This window comes from Otolemur garnettii, unplaced genomic scaffold (assembly GCF_000181295.1).
Source record: "Otolemur garnettii isolate 467f Iridium unplaced genomic scaffold, OtoGar3 scaffold00033, whole genome shotgun sequence".
Lineage (NCBI taxonomy): Eukaryota > Metazoa > Chordata > Mammalia > Primates > Galagidae > Otolemur > Otolemur garnettii.
In genome coordinates, this window is record NW_003852428.1 from 16,870,798 (window position 1) to 16,886,174 (window position 15,377).

General features: G+C 46.0%; 1 protein-coding gene across 1 annotated transcript in view; it reads left to right on the forward strand.

Annotated features, from left to right (window-relative positions):
• The first annotated feature begins 9,753 nt into the window (after positions 1-9,753).
• Positions 9,754-15,377, forward strand: part of CUNH5orf49 (chromosome unknown C5orf49 homolog) — a 13,684-nt gene continuing 8,060 nt past the window's right edge. Inside the window, exon 1 of the mRNA XM_003789573.2 lies at positions 9,754-9,960. Within this exon, the coding sequence (XP_003789621.1) occupies positions 9,754-9,960 (207 nt within the window). The remainder of the gene's footprint in view (positions 9,961-15,377) is intronic.

Here is a 15,377-nt window from a genome sequence, read left to right on the forward strand (position 1 = left end):
TACCAGTGATAAATTCAAAATTAGTTGTAATTTTAATTTAATACTAGTACCCTAGATACTTTTTGTACATCAACCAATTGATCATGTACAATAAAGAAATGTAATGAATGTTATTTTTAAATCTTTTGTTGTAATAATTATCTGCTAACTGAAATATTTTGTTCTTTGTAGATTTTTATCTCTAGCAACTGCAAGGAAGAAATTTTACTTTTTATTTCTTTTTGTATTTTGTTAGTAGAAGTATGATGTATGGTTTGGAGAAGGAGCAATGAAAAATAGACTGTAGTAGTTTTGATATAAACATTCATAATTACAAAATTACCTAGAAGTAATCCTTTAGTAAGACATATTAGTATGGTAATTCTTTTTAAAAAATAGTGCTTCATTGTCTCAATGTGTGGTAAGACTGAGGTCTCAGTGGAGAAGAGGTCAGAGAGGCAGACTGGTGTGGGAGAAAAGAACTTTGGAGTTGGAGACCTGGGTTCTCCCACCAGGGGGTGCTGTGCCCTGGGAGGAGGACAGCTGCTGTTTGTCATTCTCTCTGTGCTGAGCACTTGGGCGTGATGCTTGTGTGAGTCTCATGTCCTTTCTGATGAGATATGGCTTCCATTTTACAGACGAGCTCAGAGAGGGTGAATGTTCTACCCAATAATTCATTCCTCACTGGTGATTAGTGTTGGATTTTAATCTGGTCCCAAGAAGCAGAGCACAGTGGCTAGAGTCTAGATTCCGGAACCCTGCAGGGTGCGTTTGAGGTCTAGCCTTGGCGTTGCTGCCTGCTCTTAGCCTCCAGTTTACTGAGAACCAGCCATACTGCATAGTGGGGTTGCAGCATAGTCACGCAGGTGCTGCAACATAGTAGTGCAGGCTGGGTAGCTTAAAACACAGAAATGTATTCTTTCACACTTCTGGAGGCTAGAAGTCCAAAGTCAAGATGTTACGAGGGCCGTGCTCCCTGTGAAACCTCCAGGGGAGGGTCCTCTCTTCCTGCTGCTCCCAGTGGCCCCAGATAAGCCTTGGTTTGTGGACGCGTAACTAATTTGCCCCATCTTCCCTTCCCCAGGGCCCTGTCTGTGGACCTGTTTTTTCACGTGGCCCTTTGTGTCTCTTTGTCCCTGTCTTCACATGGTGTTCTCCACAAGGTGTTCTCCCCATGGGTCTGTGTCCAGATTTCCTTCACAAGGACAGCAGCCGGGTTGGAACAAAGATTACTCTAAGGGACACTTCTTAACTTGATTTAGTCTGCAAAGACCCTATGTCCAAATAAGGTCACCTTCATATAGACCAGGGACCAAGACTTTCAAACATCTTTTTTTGAGAAAGGAGGAGGGACACAATTGAACTTATAACACATTGAGATGAGAATAAGACTAGTTAGTATGTATAAAACACTTAGAAAAAGGCCTTGCATGGCTGAGTGAGCGAGTATTTGTGTGAATTTCCGCCCTATGCTGTGTACTTCACTTTAGCTTTCTGAGTTTATTTCTTTATCTTTGCAGTACGGAATGGAGACTGAGTGAGCTCTAAGAATCACTTTGCAAAGTATATTTCTTTAATTACAAAGTAGGCAAAGACACAGTGAACAGAAGAGGGGTGCTGTAGGTTCTGATGTGTTAGTGTGTCCAGGTGACCTTGGCCCTCCCTCACAGGTCAGTCTTGAAAGGATTCTCATAACTGTAGAATCTGGGTAATTAGCTGATTTACACTTCTTCACAGCTCCCAGGCATCTTCCCTCAGACGTTCTTGACTCTGAGCCTAAGATCTGTCCCGGATCAAACGTGCTGCTTGCCACTATCTCTCCTGGGCCGCAGCTCGCTGTGCCGTTTGTGAGCTCTGGCTCCCTTCCTGGCCCCTGGTTTACCCTGCTGTGTGGTGTACTTTTCCCCATAGCTCTGCTGTCCTTGGTATAAAATTCAACCCTGAAATGTGGTGAGGTTAACAGCACAAGAGGGGAAAGGGACTTAACCAACTAAATAGCCACACAGAAGTGATGACCATCTGTTAGAAATGCTGTGAAGGAAAAGTACAGCCTGGAGCATTCTTCATCTTCCCATGCTGTAATTCTGTACGTGTGTGAGTGTGTGTGTGTGTGTGTGTGTGTGTGTTATGAAGATAATTTAGGCTAATAAAAAGTTGCTGGTTTCACCAACTGGATGCATTTGATAAGTCATGTAAAATTATAAAGCCAAGTCCTCATAAACTAAATCCTCATGTTCTGAATTTTTACCTCTATCTAGGGGTCCTCAAACTTTTTAAACAGGGGGCCAGTTCACTGTCCCTCAGACCGTTGGAGGGCCGGACTGCAGGCCCTGGGATGAGTCAGCTGCTAAGCAGGACAGGCAGCGGCGGCAAAAACACCCGGCAGGCCGGATAAATGTCCTAGGTGGGCTGCATGTGGCCCGCAGGCCGTAGTTTGAGGACGCCTGCTCTATACTATTAAGCAAAAGGGATGTGAATGTGCCAGTTGCAATTACGAGTCCAAGCTCACAGCTCTTGGTACTATATATTTTAAAGTATTTTTGAGAAAGGCATAACTTTGTTTTATAAGTCTTCAAAAGTAAAGGAAAGAAATGAAAAAAATTAATAGAAAAAGCAAAGCAAAGAAAGGAAAATGGGTGACAAAAAATCATTTTATTTCAAGCCTAACTCTTGAAGCAATAGTGATATTCTTTGGGGCTATCACTAGGGGGCAGCAGAGGTCGGCATATTGATTAGACTGCCTGCTGTTGAAATCCCACTATCCCCAGAGGAGAGTGAATTGTGTGTGTCTGTGTCACGTGCATGTGCCTGTGGGTATGTGTAGATGGCAGGCAGGAGGGAGTTGTGAAAGAGGTGGTGACAGTTCATCTGAACAAAACAGAGGCCGTGTTCCTTCCCTTCCTCTAAGTAAGGGATGCACTTTGCCTGAACCCAGTCTAGGCAGATGGTAGATGATACCTACCCAGTGATGAAAAGATGCCTGCTGGACTGGGAGTTCCCTGGAGAAGAGGATCCTACCTTTGAGTCTTGTTACACTTAGTGCATGTGGATGTTTGGTAAATATTTGTTAGAAGAAAAGATAGGGAAGAGCAAAATTCATCATTCTAGACCAAAGTTCCGGGAAAACAAGGGAAGAGGTCCTGGGGGTCTTGGCTCAGCTGAGATTTGCCCAACCCACAAAGGGGGTTTGGATCAACCCACTCTGATCCAGCTGGCGTCTAAATAACTTAGTGCAGGACGGTGAAATGAAACACACCTTGTAAGTAGGTTAGCCCGGTATCTGGAACGTGGTAGACACTGGGTGTATTAGTATTACTGGCACCTCTGATGTCATTCATTCTCATTTAAACCTTATCATACAGCTCGTGGTATAGGTTCATGGAAGGAATGTTCTGGAAGAAGGAAAGTGGCTGACTCATTACTTCTAGGGTTGCCACTAGGAGCCTGTGACAACTGCCACTGTGAATTAGCATCAAGGACAGTGCTGGGAGAATTTGTTTTGTAGAACCTTTGCTGTTTGAAATCAACAATAAAATGGAACATCCCAGGATTGTCACCAGATCTGAGCCCTTGGGTCATTTTGACATAACACAAGTGATCTCAGTTGGCCACCCAGGTGCAGAGCTCTGGATATGGGAGTTTGGAACACAACATTCCACCTTCCTCTTCTCTTTGGGGATCCTGAGGCAGCTTCGTTGGCCAGGCTTGATGTTAACTCTGACTCACAAACTTGCCATGTTTTAAGTCTTTCCAAGTCAGCTTCATTAATTGTTGCCTGAATCTCCCCTCCCCAGGTCCTACCATAACCCAGCCTATTCCTTTGTTTGGACACCGCGTGGTCCCTCTGGCTGTAGTCTCCCTGCACCCACTTCCCAGTTGATAAACCTGACTAATTAATGTTGATGTCTTCTGGCTGCAGGGGTTTATCTGAAGAAATTATGCCTTCATAGAATTTCATTTTTCAGCAAAAGCAAGCACTTCCCCTGCCCCCAACTCCCTCTCAGCACAGAGTGCAGCACTATTTGTGGGTTGAACTGGTATTTTGGGTTCTGCTGTTTGCAAAAAACAATACCTCTTAACAATCCTACCATTTTTACTTTTATTATGGAGAATTTTAAACACATAAGAGTTTAGGAATAGTATAGCGAATCCACGTGAGTCCCTCCATGCAGCATGGAAAATCACAACTTTCCAACCATGTTTTATCTATTCATTTTCTTCTTTTTTTTTTACTGAAGTGGTTATGCAAGGTGTCCCAAAAGTTACCCCTAAAGTTGCCACACACAGGGAAAATGGGAAGTTGTACCTTTATTTTAAGTACAAAATATTCAAAATTTTACAAAGAGGTGGCCAACACTTAGAGAATAGTTTGTAAATATTTTCTGAAAATTTGTAATGAATATTTTGCAAAAGTACATTTAACTACCATTTCCCATTTTCCCCATATAGGGTGGCTCTATGGGGGACATTGGGGACACCTTGTAGAGAAATTCAGTCCATCATGTCATTCCATCCTTAGCCCTTGCAGTAAGCATCTATAACCAATAAATATTTTTTTTTAACTTTTCATTCATTTTTTTTACAATTTAAAAAATATGAATGATTCCCTGTCATTTAATATCTGGTTCCTATACTACCTCAAAAGGTTCCTATACTACCTCAAAAATTTTTAGCTGTTGGTGTGTTTGAATCAGGATCCAAAGTCCACATATTAGTTATAAAGATGTACCACTTAAGACCGTATGTGTATCACGCTCCTCTTCCTTACCTCCTTCTCATGTCAGTAAGTTACTGCAGAAATGGGATCACTTGCCCTATAGAATGATCCACATTGTTAATTTAGTGTTGTTGTCCACAGAAAAGAAGCCATAATCTGTAAAAAAAGTTAAAGAGGTTATTCTCTTTAAATTTGAGAGCCAGCCTTGGCGCCTGTGGCTCAAGTGACTAAGGTGCCAGCCACATACACCTAAGGTGGCAAGTTCAAATCCAGCCCAGGCCCGCCAAACAACAATGACGGCTGCAACCAAAAAATAGCTGGGCGTTGTGGCGGGTGCCTGTGGTCCCAGCTACTTGGGAGGCTGAAGCAGGAGACTCGCTTGAGCTCAGGGGTTGGTGGTTGCTATGAGCTGTGATGCCACAGCACTCTACCCAGGGTGATAGCTTGAGGCTCTGTCTCAAAAAAAAAAAAAAAAAAAAAGAATTAAATTAAAAATAAATAAATAAATAAATTTGAGAGCCAAATTGGAGGACCATGACCCAAAGCCACACCCAAGAAACCTTGGCCAAGTTGACTCACTGTGGAGTTACAGTTGGTTTTACATGTTTTAGGGAGATAAGAGTTACAGGTAAAAGTCATAAATCAATACAGGGAAGACATATATTGGTGTGGCCTGAAAAAGTGGGGCAGCTCAAAGCAGGAGCCCACAGGTTATAGGTGCGTTTAAAGATTCTTCAGTTGGCACTTGGCCAAAAAAGTTAGGCTTTGTCTAAAAGGCCAAGAATGAGTGAACGGAACTGTTTGAGTTAAAGTAAAGGTTTGTTAATCAGAGACAAAGTACTAGACAGACGCCCAAACTCAAGAGCTGGTTGTGTACATGGCAGACCTGCAGGAGGGTCTTGCATGGCCTTGGGACTGTTAACAAGTCACAAAGGACATCTCTAAGAAGGGAGGGGAACTTGATGGGCACATCTGATCTCCTTTCTCATGGCTAGCAACTCAGTTTGGGGGGATCCCCTTGGACAGAGGGTGGTCCAGTCAGTCAGCTGCTGGGGGAGCCTTAAGATTTAGTTATTTAGTTCACAGTCTGTGTGGTTACTAACTTTAATCACCAAACTTACAAACTGTACTTATAAATGAAACTTTAATTTTGGTTTGTTTACCCTTGTTGATTGTGAAATAAAAACGCCTGAAATGAAAAGTCCAAATACTTGTTCCTCTAGCAATGAGGAACTTCCCTGTAGAAACTAGGGTTCCTTGGAGGCCTGAGGCCAGGTGTGAGACAGGAAGTCGATATTATGACCAGAAACATTGTGTTTTTTTGCAAAGTAAACACCAAAAACAAATATGACAAGGACAATGGACAAAGGAGCCAAATTGATGGGTATCTCACTGGCCTAAACTGTGATAATCCACTCATCCAGACGAGGACTTCAAAGAACTAAAGCACATCAAATACAGGAAAGTTCATAAACATCCTAAAATCTGACTAGAGTCCACGGGTATCCAACCTTTTTTTTTTCCTGTACCACACCATGGAAGAATAAGAGTTATCTTGGGCCACACATTAAATATATAAGCATTAACAAAGAAAGATGATTAGCAAAAAAGAAAAGGTGTAGGTATACTCTTCTGCTTGTCATGATATCTGACACCACAGACAAGCCAAAAAAAAAAGGCTTCATAAAATCAGCATGTGGCCTGCAGGCTGCAGGTTGGACACTCCTGGACTAGACCATGAACCCTTTATTCTAAAAATTGATGCATGGGAAGAAACATTTGTTTTCTTTTTTATAAACCTTATTTTAGGGGACATAAATAGTTGACAGAAATTCCTTCTTTATAGATAAATGCAAGTTAATAAAATAAAGAACCATAGAATTAGGAAAGTATTTTGTTTTGCAACATCGACTGAAATAATAAACCTCAGCAACAGTCTTTAGCAGATGCTAAAACCATCAGGTGAAAGGCTGAGGGGGGACCAGGCTGATGACGAGACATCACGGCACCCCCTCTGAAGCACTGTGCCTGGAAAACTCAAGTTGACGTCAAGCAAGGCTCTGCATCTGACTTTCAGTGTAATAGGAAATACGCAGATAGAAAAACAAACTAGACAATGTGGACTAAAAGAAAGTCTTGAGGGTCCCAGTGGCTGACTAACTGGATCCCCTCTTGGCCAAGGGGGTTCCGAAAACAGTTGCTAGCCATGAGAATGATCAGATGTGCCCCCATCATGTCCACTTCTTAGAGATGTCCTTTGTGACTCCTTAACAGCCCCAAGGCCATGCAAGACCCACCTGCAGGTCCTCAATACACACAACAAACCGCTTGGTTCTGGACACACGTCCAACAGTTCTTCCCTGATTAACAGACCCTTAACTCAAGCATTCGTTTTCACTGACTGCGGGTCTATTCGAGCCTAACTCTTACCAATTGTCAACTAAAGGAGCTTTAAATTCATCTGTAACCTGTAACCCCCCCCACTCTGTGATGTGATGTCCCAACTTTTGGGGGCCAAACCAGTATATGCCTTCCCAGTATTGACTTACGACTCTTACCTGTAATTCCTGTCTCCCTAAAATGCATAAAACCAAACTGAACCCCACCACAAGTCCACTTGCTCAAGGTTTCTTGGCTGTGGCTCCAGGTCATGGACCTCAAATTTGGCTCATAATAAACCTCTTCAAATTATTTTACAGGCTGAGCAGGGCGACTCACACCTACAATCCTAGCTCTCTGGGAGGCTGAGACGGGTGGATTGCCTGAGCTCATCAAGACCAGCCTGAGCTAGAGTGATACTCCTTCTCTTAAAAAAAATACCTGGGCCTGGGTGACATCTGTGGCTCAAAGGAGTAGGGCGCTGGCCCCGTATGCTGAAGGTGGCAGGTTCAAACCCAGCCCCAGCCAAAGACTGCAAAAAAAAAAAAATATATATATATATATATGTACATTTAACTACATTTTATAGATAAATGGAAGTTAATAAAAGAAAGAACCATAGAATTAGGAAAGCATTTTGTTTTGCATCATCGACTGAAATAATAAATCTCAGCAACAGTCTTCAGCAGATGCTAAAACCATCAGCTATTATATATATAGCTGGGCCTTGTGGCAAGTGCCTGTAGTTCCAGCTACTCAGGAGGCTGAGGCAAGAGAATTGCTTTAGCCCAAGAATTTGAGGTTGCTGCGAGCTACAACATCATGGCTCTCTACCAAGGGTGACAAAGTGAGGCCTGTCTCAAAAAACTAAAATAATAAAACAAAGTAAAATAAAAAATTATTTTACAGTGTAGGGCTTCCTTTCTGTTGACAGGACGTCAATTGAATACGTCAGCCTGTAGAGAAAACTTAGTGATAAACACACTCTCTAAATCTACTAACAATATTTATGTCTTTTTAACAAGGAGGAGGCATCAAATAAGTGACAGTTTTGCTTAACCCTACCATAGACCACTGCCTGTGTCCATGATCCCTTTGGAATATGGACAGTAGTGTCCTTTGAGGAACCAAGATCATGCTATTATTGTCATTGTTTAATAGCACTGACAGGGGAGTTGGAGACCAGTGCTGGCAGGTTATGAGCTTGTGTCCTAGAGTTTAAAATTTGCTAGGACACATAGATGGGCAGTCTTCATCCTTGCTAGTTACAAATGTGTTTCTATGTTCACTCCTCTCACTCTGAACTGTTAGAAAAATATACCAAATGTTGAGAAATTCTTACCTCAATTAATAATTAATTGTTTTTCCATGACATCTCATTCTACTGCCCAGGCTAGCTCACTGCAACCTACAACCTCAAACTCCTGAACTCAGGCAATCCTCCTGCTTCAGCCTCCTGAGTAGCTGGGAGTACAGGCACGTGCCACCATGCCCGGCTAATTATTTCTATTTTTAGTAGAAATGGGGTCTCACTCTTGCTTAGGCTGGTCTTGAACTCCTGAACTCAAGCAATCCTCCTGCCTTGGTGCCCAGAGTGCTAGAATTACAGGCATGAGTCACTGCACCCAGTCCTCCAATTAATTTTAGATTTTGTGAATTAAAATCTAATTGTACTGGACCACTTAAATGAATTTACAATGCAATTTAAGAACAAAATAATTGTAAGAACATTTAAATTTAAATTGGAGACAATCTTATTTTAAATCCTTAGCATTTTCAACAGGAGATTAAAAAAGAGAAAAGAATATTTTGATGTCCTCACAGGCTGTGTTCCCTCCGCTCCCCACCACAGTTAACAGACGGACAACAGGGAGGGAAGGACGTGTGGATGTGCTGAGTTTCCCCGCTGACTGGCTATGCTGGGGGAGAGTCTCTGGCTAACACATGGTGCTGTCCAGGCGGTGGGTGGCTCTGCCCCCGAGTGGTCTGCCAGCCCTCTTTCCTTGCCTCAAATTAACAGAAAAACTACTTTCTACCATATCTCTCAAAAGCTTCCCTCTTGTTCAGAAGTAAGAGAAACAGCAAAAGGTTTCAGCTGCAGTGTGGACCCTGCACCCCAGGTACTCCTGTGAACCGCCCACAGAGCCGGCTTGTGGGGACACCGGCAGCACTGGTCCTGGCAGATGGAGATCCCAGAGCTGCTGACACTTGGTCACCCTGGGCCACAGCAGTGCAAAGTGACACAGAATGTGGGATCTGAGCACTGGGGTGAATTCCATGATGCTGGAATGGCATCTGTCAACTTCTCCAGCTGGTCCCAAAGAGGCTGATGTGACCCTTAGGACTTAGGGACATAGTGGGCAGGTATTTGATTCATGGCCAGCTCATATGTTCTGCGTTATTAGGATAAAGAAAGCATGTGAGGGTAGGGGAGAGGGAGAGGGAGAGGGAGAGGGAGAGAGAGAGAATTTCTTAAATCCTGCCTGTGAAAGCGGCCGAGACTCGGGAGACCTCCACAGCGCAGCCCCACCCAGAGCCTTAGACTGACAGCTCGGTGTATCCAGGCCGCGGTTTCCAGGCAACCGTCAAACACCGACGCTGGCCGAACGCGGGTGCTGGGCAGCCTGCAGCTGCGGCCAGCGGACGCCGACTGGGTCCTTGGACTAGCTGAACGCACCATGGCCGCGGCGGGGCCGCTGGACTCGCGCAACGGGGAGGAGAAGAAGGCAGAGGAGGAGGAGGAGGAGGAGGAGGAGGAGATCACTGCCGCTACGCTGCGGGGCAAGACCCGGCCTCCGCCCATCTCGGCGCTGTCCTCCTTCAGCTACATCCCTCCACGGCGCCTGGACCCCAAAGAGCACAGCTACTACTACCGCCAGGGCAAGGTGGGCGGCGGCTGCGGGGGCCGGCGGAGGCAGGAGGGCGGGAAGAGGGGATTCAAGGCCGGAACCGATTCTAGGGACTGGGCCCTGGGGGTGGGGCTCACCGCCCTGGAGGGGCCTGCCCTGGGGTCCAGGCGGAGGCCGTGGCGAGGCGCAGGGAGAAAAAGGGGGTGCAAGGGCAACAGGGACAAGAGGGAGGATGTCTCCAGCCGAGGCACTTAGACCCCAAGCGGAGGGGCCGAACCACGACCGCCAGCGGAGGGCCGAACCCTGGGGAAGAAGCCGGGGGTGGGGGGGGCGCGGGGCGCGCTCAGCAGGCACCGGGAGCGGCGAGTCGGGACGGGTGGAGGGGCGGGGCAGTGCTCAGCTGGGGCCTGGGGTTCGGGATTATGGGGCCAGTAGGGGTGGAATAAGGAGAGGTGCTCTTTGGGGAAGGGAAGGGGAGCCGCTGGGAGGTGGACTTTGGCTCCTGCCGGGAGCCCGAGGTGGCCGCCTTTGCCCAAGATCTGGCGGGCACGGCCTCCTCTGGGGTCTGTCTGCGGCAGCCCGAGGGTGGCAAGGAAAAGAAGGCCGGGGAGTAGTGACCGTGCTCCGGTGGTCCAGGACGTGGAACTGGACTTGGTCCTCTGCTCGCCTACAAACAAACCGAGGAAAACAAGGAGGAAAATCTGAGCCGCCTGCAGGGGCAGCTGGCCGGGGAGTGGTCCTCAGATTCGGGCTGGGGCCTACGCTTCCCGGGGAAGGACCCCGCTGCAGGTCTGCCAAGGCCCAGGCTCCCCCTACCCGCAGCCAAAAGTAGAAGTAGCAGCAAATTCAAAACTGAACCAGGGTCAAATATTCCTTTCTTCTCTTCTGGTCATTGTTCCTAAACGTTACCAATGTGTCTTGCTCAGGGTGCTGTCGAGGGGGGTCTTTACTGAAAAGGAACACTGATAGGGGTCTCTCAGCCTGTGGGGATAACTGGGACAGGCCTTTCATATTCTAGCTACCGGTGGCATAAGTGCCCAGAGAAAGGGAGAAATTAACCAGGTGATTAGGAGAAAGGAGGTCGTTGCCTCCTGGTGTTCAGGTATTCCCACAAAATGCTTCCTTTGTTTCCTCTCTCCTGCCACCCCCCAGACTCTAAATAAACCCCACTCCAGTCTGGCTAGGCACACAGGTGTACTTGCTACACATAGAGTGGGGAGCACTGACAGCCTGGCTGTACCAACAGAAGCGATCGTTTCTAGTTTCAAAAATGCTGTGGGTTGAACTGTGTCTCCTGACATTAGTATTTTGGAATTCTAATCCCCAGTGCCTCAGAATGGGAGCTTCTTTGGAGATAAAGTTTTACAGAGATAATCAAATAGAAGTGAGATCATCAGGTGGGCCTTAATCCAAACTGATGGTGTCCTCGTGAAAAGGAAACGGGTGCCTCTGGAAACAGGCACGCATGTGAACGATGATGTGAAGAGACTGGAGGAGCAGCCAGCCATCTGCCAGCGAGGAGAGAGGCCTGCAGCAGGTCCTTCCTGCAGCAGGTCCTTCCTGCAGCAGGTCCCTCCTGCACAGCCCTGGGGGGCCCATCCTGCTGACTCCCCATTCCATGCTTCCAGCCCCCATGACTGTGAGAGGATGTCTATTGTTTAAGCCCCTCAGCTATGGTGCTTTGTTTGGCAGCTTTAGCAAACTGATACAGCAACCTTAAACCCAGCCTGCTCCCAGGAGGATCTCTTATATCTGAGAGTATCTGTAGCTTTGCTTTGAGCAATATGGAAGGACAGAAGGAAAAGGGGGGCATTTATGTTGAATATATCTTTACAGCTTCGCATTAATTTGTTCTAAGTTCCATCCCTGGAATGCTGTAATGTATTAGAGCAGGAGATGGGAAACTTTTCTTATAAAGGACCAGATAGTAGCTGTTTTAGGCTTTGCAATTCATGTGGTCTCTGTCAAACTTATTCAACTTGTGGGTAGCTCCAGACAATACTAAACAAATAGGTAAGAGATTGGGGTGCTTTAGTAAAACTTTGTTTATTAAACTAGGCAGCTGGCTGATTTGGCCCAGGGACCTACACTCACTGACCCCTGCATGAAAGGGGCACACTTCTGGCCCATTCTTCATCTCCTTCTAAGTCACATCATACCTCTGGTGTGTCTCTTTTCCCTGGTTTTTTTTGGCCCCCAAAACTGGTTCTCCAACCTTGAGATCATTTGGAAATAAGAGGGTGAATTCTGTATCATAGGTTTGCTAGAGGACTCAACTGTACCTAAATTCATTTTAAGTAACTTCAAGGCTTACTTAAGCTGAGTAGGAACAGTACAGTATAGAATTCTCATGCTTAAGTCAATACTATGATGGGAATGTCTTTGCCCTTCAAAATTAATGTGTTCAAATCTTAACTCAAAGGCAATGGTATTTAGTAGGTAGGATCTTTGGGAGGAGAACAGGATGAGGGTGGAGCCCTCATGAATGGGATTTGTATGCTAATAAAAAAGACCCAAGAGATAGCTCCCTTACCCCTTCTCCCCTGGGAATACACAGTGAGAAGTTGCCTTCTAAGCCATAAACCAGGAATCACTCCTTTACCAAACACCAAAGGACTTTCTGACGTCCAGAATGGGGGAGACATAAATATCTCGTTATTAAGTTCTCTAATCTATGCTGTTTTGTTACAAAGGCCTGAACCAACTATTCCATTCAGTTGAGTACTATGTAACACACAGCAGCTTGCTTAGTAGTTAGTTAGTAGCATGGGCTGAGAAATCCTGGGTAAAAATATCAGCTCTATGGTTTACCAGCCTTGGGGACTTGCCCAACTTACACACACTGTCTCACCTTACACATCTGTGAGGCAAACAAGACCAACTTCAAGAGCTCTTACCTGAACTAATTCAATAATAAGAGTAAGGTGGCACATAGTAAGTCCGATGTATAGTTTATTATTATTATTTGCTTCTGGTGGTGGTTATCAACATTTCCTTTCACTAAGTATTGGTTTCCGGTGGCCAGTCTCTCCTATCCCTGACCCTCATTCACTGTGAGAGACTAGCCTAGGTGAGGGCAGGTGATGTGAGCGTCTGCTAGAGCAGCTCAGCTCAGGGAGCCCCCAGGGTTGATGTGCTGAAGCCTGCACACTTATTTAAGGCCTCAGTGATGCCCCTGAACCGTAAGACAAATTTGTTATCTAAAGCTGCCAGCAGAAGTGTGATCAATCCCTGTGCAAGCTGCTCCCTAGGGGGCTCCAGCAGAAGTGTGATCAATCCCTATGCAAGCTGCTCCCTAGGGACTCCAGCAGAAGTGTGATCAACCCCTGTGCAAGCTGCTCCCTAGGGGGTTCCAGCAGAAGTGTGATCAACCCCTGTGCAAGCTGCTCCCTAGGGACTCCAGCAGAAGTGTGATCAACCCCTGTCCAACCTGCTCCCTAGGGGCTCCAGCAGAAGTGTGATCAACCCCTGTCCAACCTGCTCCCTAGGGGGCTCCAGCAGAAGTGTGATCAACCTCTGTCCAACCTGCTCCCTAGGGGCTCCAGCAGAAGTGTGATCAACCCCTGTGCAAGCTGCTCCCTAGGGGGCTCTAGCAGAAGTGTGATCAACCCCTGCGCAAGCTGCTCCCTAGGGGCTCCAGCAGAAGTGTGATCAACCCCTGTCCAACCTGCTCCCTAGGGAGCTCTAGCAGAAGTATGATCAACCCCTGTGCACGCCGCTCCCTAGGGGCTCCAGCAGAAGTGTGATCAACCCCTGTCCAAGCTGCTCCCTGGGGGGCTCTAGCAGCACTGCCTTTTCCTATAAATTACTGTCCCAAGGCAGCAAAGCAGACTCAGCTCAACAGTATTTTTAAATTACATTTTCTTCCTCTGCTTCATTTTCTTCCTGTGCAGTGTTTTTCCTACTGAAATGGAAAAGCTGAGTCAAAGGACAATGCCTCTTTATGAAGGTTTTGATTAGATTCCTCAAAGTCTAAGAGTTATATTAAAGCAAATTTGAAGCAGTTTTTTTAGGAAACATGTTCTGGTTTGCGGGGGGAGCTGTCTAGCTCTGTGTTCAGTGAAGCTCTGTTCTAAAGACTGTCTTAGGCTTGGTGGGTCAGTGGACTCTCTGTGTGTGGTGGAGAGACAGAGGCTGACTGTGTCTGCCTGCGTTATGAACTCTATCTCCCTGATTGCTGAATTTCCCCTTGCCAGTGTGCAGGTGCAGCCAGGCACTTGATAAACAGGCCTGCTAACTGCCCCAAGGTACAAAGGGACCGAACTGAAGGGCCTGCACCACTGCCCAGTATAGGGGAGGGACTCAATACCAGCTCCCCTGGGCCCTCCCTGCACGGAGCCTCTTCACCCATAGGCACCAAGCACATTTACAGAAATACGCTGACCTTCCTAGAGGGCTGCAGGGGGAAGGTAACTCAGTTCTGTTGCTGATCCACTTGTTAAAATCTAGGAAACTTCCTGCTGTCCAGGAGACTCTTAAACTCGGGTGCATTTCAGTTAGAATGTGTGCTAGCCCAGTGAAATTGTGAGCCCTCCCAGGTGTACTGCCATTCCCTGTCCCTTCCCATTTTCCTCCTGTTAGCATCTAACCTACTAAATATTTTACTTAGTTATCTTGTTTTCTTTCTCCCACTAAAATATGAGGTCCATGAGGGCAGAGATTTGCCTTATGACTGCTCTATCCTCAGTAATCAAAACAGCACCTGTCTCGTGGGTGTTTCTCCATAAATACCTATTGCATGAACGAATGAATGCTATTTAAAAAGGGGGATTAAAAAGGGGGTACGTCAATGAATAAATGAAAAGCCATTAAAAAACAAAGGGATACATCACTGATTTATGAGATTACCTTCAATAAGGGTTTGTTCTTGGATTATCTGCTGTTGCCTTGAGAAGCTTCACCCTGGGAGTAGACTTGAATTGTGTCTCTCACTCTGGGCTAGTTGTGTTTCACTATCCAGGGACCTGCCCTGGGAACACTCAAGGCCAGGGAGTGGGGCCAGATCCCTTCCTCCAGGGCAGGGAGATCCTTAGGGAAAGGCAGGAGGGGCTTAGTCCAGAGCCTACTTCCTCCCACAAACCCACCTGTGAAGCAGGAAGGAGTGAAGGGAGACAGGTGTGCCCGTCCAGTGGAATCCTTCCATGTGAAAGGAAACATCAGAAGTGAGGGATATATGTTCCTACCTATCACACCTGGATGAGCAGATGCTCCCTGTCTTTTCCTTGTGTATATGTGTATGAAGTGACTTTTTTTTTTTAACAATACCATATTTACACACTTTTAAATATATATTTGCAGCTTGCTTTGTTTCATTTAAGAATATATCTGAAAACTTTCAAAATTATCCCCGTTTAATCCCCAAACAAATGACACAAGAAAAGAAACAACATTTTCCTGGATAGATTGAACAAGGGGAAGATGTAATATTAGAGTTTGAGGTCCAGCTCCTGGGG